Source organism: Hylaeus anthracinus, unplaced genomic scaffold (genome assembly GCF_026225885.1).
Source record: "Hylaeus anthracinus isolate JK02 unplaced genomic scaffold, UHH_iyHylAnth1.0_haploid 2, whole genome shotgun sequence".
NCBI lineage: Eukaryota > Metazoa > Arthropoda > Insecta > Hymenoptera > Colletidae > Hylaeus > Hylaeus anthracinus.
Window position 1 is genome coordinate 3,762,816 of NW_026534838.1, and position 9,188 is coordinate 3,772,003.

General features: G+C 46.3%; 1 protein-coding gene across 2 annotated transcripts in view; it reads right to left on the bottom strand.

The window, feature by feature from the left end:
• Positions 1-4,799, bottom strand: part of LOC128893021 (LIM domain-binding protein 2) — a 175,582-nt gene extending 170,783 nt beyond the window's left edge. For both annotated transcript variants that reach the window (XM_054153731.1, XM_054153729.1), the window contains exons 1-2: positions 4,228-4,799; positions 1,405-2,056 (exon numbers count right to left, since the gene is read on the bottom strand). In XM_054153731.1, the coding sequence (XP_054009706.1) occupies positions 1,405-2,056; positions 4,228-4,252 (677 nt within the window). In that variant the 5' untranslated portion in view covers positions 4,253-4,799. The remainder of the gene's footprint in view (positions 1-1,404; positions 2,057-4,227) is intronic.
• Between the last annotated feature and the right edge of the window lie 4,389 nt (positions 4,800-9,188).

Sequence of the window (9,188 nt, forward strand, 5' to 3'; positions counted from 1 at the left end):
TGACTGTATGTTCCTGTATGTGACTGTGTGTCCCTGTATGTGACTGTGTGTCCCTGTATGTAACTGTATGTGACTGTATGTGACTGTATGTCCCTGTATGTGACTCTATGTCCCTGTATGTCCCTGTATGTCCTGTATGTCCTGTATGTCCTGTATGTCCTGTATGTCCCTATATGTGACCGCATGTCCCTGTATGTGATTGTATGTGACTGTATGTTCCTGTATGTCCCTGTATGTGCCTGTATGTGCCTATATGTCCCTGTATGTGCCTGTATGTCCCTGTATGTGACTGTATGTCCCTGTATGTGCCTGTATGTCCCTGTATGTGACTGTATGTGACTGTATATTTAGTTTTGAATCTGCTTAGTTCGATTGTACTTGAAACTATCCTAATTTTCTCCTCCATTAATCTCCTCCAAATTCGAAGCTGCTTGCAAGACATTTGATCCCATCGCTAGTGGACGCGTTTTCCGCTGCGCAAGTCTTTCAGGACTTGCGGTCTCGAGGCCTACTCCGAACGCGCGCGATAACAACGCTGCGTGCAACGTTCTCCCTTGCATTATCGGTACGAACTCCGAGCGAGAACTTATCGCGGGAATGATCGATCGGCATGCAGTAATAAAGCTGCTGCGTGGTTCGATTTACCAAACAGAACCTTTCCGGGAAGCGTATAGAGACATCGAGCCGCGGATGTGGGATATAATAACTGTTTCATAAATCGAACTCGCGTCGAATAAGCATTCCTTGGGAATTAGGAGGCTCTGCAAGGAAGATCTGGCGAGAGAATCGACTCGAAGGATGAAGTCAGTTATTAAGGATATTTAATTTAGACCGATCGCACACGGACGCAACTGATCAGTTTCAAACCACTCTGAAACTACATAGTTGCATGCGACCGTGGATCTAGGCAAAACAAAGACAGTGGAGTAGGTAAAACAAAGAGCGCAAACGATTTGCAACACTAATTTCAAATCGGTTGCACCCGTGCGCTCGGTCTTTTCCACCAAAAACCGCAGTAAAAACGTTGTCAGACTCTAACGTGCACGAATGAATGTCCTTGATATTGGGTTGTCCAGAAAGTTCGTGGCAATTTTTACGAAAAATTCAAATGCACATTTGAATTCCGATATACATTTAAGCATATAAATACCATATTGTTCCACAACCTTTCCACCTTTTAAGGGATACACCCACGTTAATTCTTTCAACCATTTCAATATAAACAAACGTGTACCACCTACCAAAAATCGCCACGGACTTTCCAGACAAACTAATAGTTTCACAGAGAAATCTCTTTCCCTATCCAAGTCGATTCCTCCTCCAAACCTTTACATTGCGAGAACCTCCCAGTGCCAAGGATTCCTTGTCAAGGACCGCCTTGAAAACGTAAGATCGTCGACTCACCCTTGGTCCATCCTGTCCACAGGTCCTCCGGGTCCCATCATGGCTGGATGGCCGGGTCCGATGGGTCCTGTCATCGGATGTCCCGGTCCGAACGGGCTGCCAGGAGGCATACCGTATTGAGGCGCGCCGAACGGCTGGCCATGGGAAGGAAAGTGAGGATTCCCTGCTCCTGGAGGTACGAACGGTGGTCCCGAGGAACCTGGTCGGCCGACGAACTGCGGCGGTCCGCCGGACGGCGATCCGAACGGGCTGGGACCGGGCCCATTGTAAGGGGGCCCGGAATTGTTCGGAGGCGGTGGAAAGCCCGCGGAATTCGGCGGTGGTCCCGGACCGGGTGTCGAGGAACCGCTGGGTGCCGGCGACGCGGTGTACTGAGGCGTCGCGGAACCAGGAGGTGGTCCTTGATAAGGAGGCGCGCCCGCTGGACTGCCGGCGCTGCCAGGAAAGGGACTCGGGCCTTGGAAGGCTGCATTGCTAGGTGGACCACCTGTGCTGTTGTAGGGACCGGACCCAGGGCCTCCACCCTGGCCAACGGAGTTCGGTGTAAAGGGTGATGCCTCCGAGCCGGGCGGCGGGCCCTTCCAAGAGGCTGGGGTTCCCGGATCCTCCAGTGTGGTGGTGGCTGCCAATGGCGTGTTCAGGCGGCTACAGCCTGCAATTCGAAACATTGCGCTTCCGTTACTATCGGTACTGGGGTGTCCTCCCATACACAAGATTGAGGAATCAAACGGGAATCGTACGGTGACGGGATTGGTCACGGAGGAAAAGTGGTAGAACGTGGATCCCAGGATCGTGGATTCCAGGCAGCGATGGGCAAAACCCTTGGTTTCGAATAAATCTGAAGTTTGCCGATATGTTTGTCTCGTTTCCTCTTTTGAACATTTTCCAGAGAAAGAAACGAGACAACACATCGGCAAACTTTAGGTTTATTCGAAGCCTAGGGTTTTACCCATCACTGATTCCAGGTAATCAACGCCAATCGTGTAGTGATAATGGAAAAGTGGAGGGAAGGTATCTATAATACAATACAGAGATGGGCGAAACACTAGGACCCCTTAAACCCCTTCGAATAAATTTGAAGTTTGCCGATGTGTTTGTCTCGTTTCCTTCTTTGGAAAATGTTCAAATTTTCAGATTTATTCGAAGCCTAGGGTTTTGTCCATCTCTGATACAATGTACCTAGATTGCTAACGAAACCTCAATGCATGGCCTCAAAAATATATTGGGTTGTCGCAAAAGTTTCTTAATAATGAATATATACACAATATTTTATGTTTGAATTGTGTACGATTCATTTCGCTTCGTTACTGTTACAGCATCAATGACAAAGAAATTAGATTGTCTATTTATAGAAACACTGCATCAGAAAATAATTGAATGCAACTCACGAAAGAAATTTTTCGGACAACCTAATAATATGAACTACGTTTCTAATCAGCATGTATACAAACGACATGTTCGAAAACTACTCTATCTCAATAATAGATACTTTTCTACAACGAGCATTAGTGTCAGGCTAGGCCAAGGGTAGTAAATTATTATTCGACACAGTCGAATACTAAATAAAATTAATTTTATACTCATATTCAAAATAACGCGAAAATGTTTTTGAATAAATTTTTAAATAAAATAAAAAGTTTAAATAAATTTTTCCAAAATCATTTTTAAATGCGATAATATTCCGTAACAATTGCACAGATTTCTCAAAAGAATTCGTCGAGTACTAATAGTGCACGAATGATCTAAATCTAATATTTCCAATCAACATTGCATTTTACCAACTCTAAGTTAAATTGAAAAAATGTTATGAAAGTGAATTGAAACACTGCAATTGCTTACAATATTACAATGAAATTGTTTGAAAAAATTGGAGTAATTTTTTATCTCCAAAGTTTGGTTTAGAAATAACAAAATTCAATATGTAAAATAATACGGTGCATGCATTGCATTCCAGAATATATCAAACAATTTTTGACACAAAGCTACAAAAAAATTCATTACTCATGGCCTGGACAGTAATAAGTTAGAGTAACTAAGTTAAAATTACTTCCTAAGTGGTAGTAAGCTAAATCACATTTAGTTTTCCATCTATATGGTATAGATATAACATATAGATGAACAATTGTCTAGAAATTAGAAAAAGCAGAGCTTATGTTTATCATTGAAAAGAATGTTAGTGTAAGTATACAGGATATTTTACTCTAAATGTACCACCTACTACTTTAAATCGACTGAAATTACATACGAGACACTTCTTTGTATCTTTGTAACCAGTAAAAGTAATTTGATGAGATATTTTGAGCAAAATGCCCTATATAATATTAATTAACAGTATATACTGCAACATGACAAACAATATATGATATTACATTAAAAGAATTCTAATTGTTTCACTCTATAGAGAAACAAATTTTGAACTTTGTGGCCAGAAATGTAAAAGCTATTGGTGTTCTACTATGTTCTAGTCTGTGCAGTTCTAAACGTGTTAAAATTCTAACGATACACATATAACTTTCGCTTCTACTTATGGTATTAATTTCAAGCAGTAAGTGTTACGATTAACATTGCTAACAAGTAAGAAAACATAGCATCAACATATTAACTGTTATACATAATACTAACTACTGTTAAATCATAACACATTCCAGCCTTCGGTGCACTACAACCATAAGGAGAATATATCTATTCGATATAAACAATCCAGGAACACCTAAATTCTAAACTACGACTTCTTACATTACAACATACAATAACAATACACAATAACACCCAAAACAGGTGATCCAGATACTCTATATAAACCAAGAAACAAACATAAATCACCATTGTTAGTCCCATTAGCCTTCATTGTCCTGCGATCACCCAGCTCATTCCATTGCACCGATCACCCACTTCGGTAGGAATCAGCACTCACCAGGAACCGTCAGTCTTCTTGTCTTCGCACTTTGCACACAACCGTAGATGATCACTGATACGCCGCGTTTCGATTATATCTCCGGGTTAGACGAGCCGTTTCGCGCACTACGGTTAGTTTAAGGTTATGTGCCGGTAACCTAACCTACAATGTCGTTGAACGCGATCCGCGAGTCCCAGCGACGCGGGGGCACTCAGAATTCACGAAACACGAGACGCGAACCCCTTGGTGAGCCCGAATTCGCGGTTTCGTGAAAAAGTCTGAAATCCAGCGACAACAATGGGCACCTGTGCGGTCGCGTTGCCGGCATCTTCACGCTGATTTTCAACCTGTTTCAAGAGGTTCCACGGGGCTTCGGATCGAGATCTGGGCGCGCACCCGCTGCAAGGCGCGTGCACAGGTCCGACATCACGCTAATCTTTATTCATCTTGCCGTCACATTGCAACAAATTCGCGATCCTCCAAACACAAATGGCCCGGTGCAAGAGAGAGAGAGCAAGAGACAAGCGCGAATAAACACCACCAGAGTCAACAGACCAGCCACGCCAGGGACGTAGCACGCCAGGTGGCGCCACAGCGCTCGCCACTCGTATTTACTCCGATCGTAACAGACGAAAAATGGAGCACCGCGTTAATTCCCCGAATTCCAACGACGATCCAAGTATCGTTCGCCGCACGAACGTACGCTGAGCTTCACATCGGCGACATCGGTGACATCGGTGAGCTTCGTCGTCAACATTTCAAGGTGCGAGGCCGTCGACATCGGACGCCCAAGATTCAGCTTCAGCTGTCAAGTTTCAGCTGTCAAGGGACAGCTTTCGCTGGACGAAAACGCAGGAGGCTCGTGACACGGGGAAAAAAGTCACTAGTCTCTCTCCACGCCACTTTCACTCGCGATTCGTCACTCACACGTGCACCGTTCGCGAAAATACACGCACGCACGTGCGCCAGGGGTGTAGCTAGTCGACACACGCACCTCGGGTGGGAAACCGCTTGCACTAACTGGCTCCCTCACGGACCACGTGTTCGGTACTCTCTGTCCCTCCTAGCTGCCCGCGCCCGAGTGTCAACTAGATTTCTTCCTCGGTCGCAGCCAGTAATTGTTATTCCACGCGTGAAAATCGAACGACGCTGCCATTTTTTAGCAAACCGGCTGCACGAGCCGACGCGGCTGCAACGAGTGCCTGACACCCCGCCCGAACACACCGAAACCACACCACCCCATGAGGGTGCACCGTACCACCGTGCCGTATCTAGCACACGAAAAATTGCTGGAAAAAATTCTGTGCAAGGAATTCCTTTCGATCCTCGTCCAACTCCTGGCGAATTAACGCGTATCGATTCCAAACGTTGCCTTCCCGTAATTACGCGGCTGATATTCCTCGCGCACCCGAGATTTTTCGTCACGATTTTTCCCTAGACAGGGGGAGTCCCGGAGGGTCCCTGCCGCTACGCCAATGCGTCGCGCTCTTCTACGCGTTTCTCGAGGCACCTCTGGTTCGCGTACGTCGGCAGATCGGCGCGATTAATTCGAATCCCTGCGAGTTATCGCTGCCGGGGCCGACTGTAATTTCCGATCGATTAATCAAGAGGAAACTTTGGCAACGCGGTGTCGCCTGTTGCATGCGAGTGTGTACACGACGTGCACCAACGTAATACCGTCGATTTGTAAACAACACGCGAGACGTTGCACGGTTTCGCAGGCCACGATCGCCACTCGACGCTACAAAAAAACACTCTCGACTATTTCCCACACTTTCCTCCCTTCGATTTGCGATCGAACCCTTCCCTCCCGATGCGGGAAAGTAAAACAGGAAAAAAGAAAAGGAACCGACGCAGGACACCGGGACGTTTCCACCGAGCCTCCCCGAGAACGGTCTCGCGAGCACTGGTGGAAAGTCGGCGACTTTCCGCGTGCCGGAGGCAGAAAGCGTGGCGCACAATGGACACACGTCACCAAGCGGGGATGTCGAGGAGCGATCGAGCACGAAAGGCAATTACGGGTAACACACGCGTCACTCGTTGCTCATTCATGGACGACTCGACGCGTTGGCGTGGCCCGAACTACTCGCGACGATGAAAGCAAAAGGCCAGATACTCGCAGCCCGACACCGTAGAACGGGAAACCGAGACGTGGACGTTCGATTAGTCCGCGGTTGTCGTTTCGCGAGAACTAAGCGATCCGTGGCCGTGACGCACGGACATAACACGACGAGACGACGCGAGCAAGGCAGCTGTTTCCACGTGGAGCGTCGCCCACGGATACGTACGGCCCTGCGCCGAAGAGCTGCACCCCCAACCGCAACGGGACTGCGCCTTGCCACAGTTACTCTTTTCTGTCGCCGCCGCCGCCGCCGCCGCCGCCGCTCCCGCTGCCGTTGCGGCCGCGCTTCGCCACTTTTACACGACGGAAAAAAAAGCGCACCCGTGATCCGTGCCGGCCGGAAGATCACACGTATCTGATCGCCACAACCGTGCACGAGGTCCCGACCGATCGCGCGATCATCGTAGATCAACGCCAATCCCGTGCCAGGGGATGTTTTTCGCCCGTGCAATGGCGCGACGAACGCCACATTTTTTCTCGCACCGAGTCGGTTTCAAAGTCTCTGCCGTCGCGGGGGACTCAACACTCGCCGGTTGACAGTGTCACCCTAAAAATCAATAAGGGGTTCACCCTCGACCCTGCCCACCCTCTTCCTCCTGCACCTTTCTCCGACCACCCTCTCTCCTCACCCTCCTCCTACGCCTCCTCCTACACCTCCGCCTCTTACTCTCCGCGTTTATCCCAGGAACGTACAGCGGGGGTCGATGGGTCGGCGAGGTTATGGTGGTCAGACGACCAGTCATTCTATTAGGCGGCGTCGCGACGCCAGGAGGCCTGCTAACCTTCAAACGCCACGTTCGCGCGCACCGTGTCTAACGATTCCGACAGACGACTCTCTTTTCTAACGCGACATCTTTTTTCACTTCCGAGGAATCATGTCGTGTCGATAACTATTCGGTATTTTCTCTTTTTCGTACCGTTTTGTCGTTTGGAATTAGCGTTTACTTTTGTTGCGAGCTATAATTTTTTTTTTGTTTTTTTTTTTTTTGTTTTAAGAGAAAATTCATCGTTCGTGCCGATAATTATATTAGGTCGTCCTAAATGTTCGCGCCATTTATACTTCTATTTCTTAAATTAATATGTGAGACTGTTGAATATTTATTTAGTAAATAAATACAACAGAGTTTAATCTAAGTATATATTTAAAAGTATAAACTACAGTTTACAAAACAGAACCGATGTTCGTTCAGAGGTTTTCTGCTAACTAACCGCCGAGACTCGGAAAAACTATAAACGGTCAGGGGGTGCAATAAACCGTGTCCTTCTCAGGCAAAACCGACCCCCGGTAACGAGGGGGCTGCGCTGACGAACGCAACTACAGAAACCGTTAAAAATTACAGGCACATAGTGCTTATTCTCAACAGAAACATACTCGTAAGTGTCGCAAGAAAAGATTATCTGTCTCATTTCACAATAGTTTCTCACCTCTCTCAGATAGTCATTATACCCTTACTAGAAAATTTCTGTGGTTTTTTATTAAATTTCGACACAGTCTTCGGCACGAACTTATGGAACGACCTAATATTTATTTGCGTCGTAGCATACTGTATCGTTGATGACAGAGGAACAATTAGTGAATGTCAATGGCGAGAGTGGTTTGCTTGCTTCAAATCTGGTGATAGAAGCTTGGAAGACAAGCTAGGAAAAGGCTGACAGAGAAACAGTTTTTGAAGTAAATATGCTTCGGAATAGTCATTCGAACATGTTCAGAGTGTATTTTTATATTCAGTTTCTGGAGAAACAATGTCTTTAGAAAACGCTGGGTAATTGTACTTATTGCTCCAGTTTTGCTTTTACAATTCACCAGACTTATATGTGCCTTTTTTGTAACTTCTACATGTGAGAAATTAGGGTCATTTAATTTTTGAAGAAAAGTTAACGAAGGCTAGAAAGATTTTGGAAAAATTTCACAGAGTCCAAAGAAGATTATTTCTGAATATCCTCGAAAATACATGCAGATACAAATTAAATGAGATTTTTCAGCTAGGGAATTTACCTGTCCTCGATATCATACATTTCAGTATCTATAATACTTAAATTTGTTAAAAAGAGAATCGTGCTTTCCTCGTGGCAACTTTCGATCAATATCGATCGCTAACCTAGTTTCCGCTCTCGCTACGCCTCCATCGCACGAAAATTTCTTCAAAATGGTTACATCCACAGATTCTATTTTTTTCGCGCTCTATATTTCAGCAGGTCTCGCGAGCAGACGCTATCCATAGCCGTTAAAAAATATCAAAGGTTACGAGGTACGCTACCTGTGCTCTTCAAAAAAATTTCCCAAAGAAAGCTTCCTCTTTTCGCGAGTCGTTCAAACAGGAATTAAAAAATGTTTAACGATCCGGAGGAGTTTTGACGCTTTCCATCGTGAATATTGAGTGGTGCTGGGAGCGTCCAGCCATAACTGAAATGCATTTACGTCTCCGAGCAACGCCGGTTCATTCTTCCATCTTTCTCGTTAATGCGGTTACGCCTAGCACCGAGGCAGCTACCGGCGTTATGCCTCCTCGTTCCCTGGCGAGTCGTTCGAATAGAAAGGCGGCATCAACGGGGAAACTGTGCCGACCTACCTCACCGCGTCGCGTCCAAGTACCAGAAAACGGAGAAGATTAGTGCACCGGGGCCGGAAGTTATGCAGGCCTCGAGTACTTTCTACAATTTTACGACGCTACACTGTTGTTCGAGCAATTTATTGCCACCGACACGAATTCGCCTACTATTCGAAGTATAGACGCACAAAGTGGATCGCGACGAGGAATCTCGCGT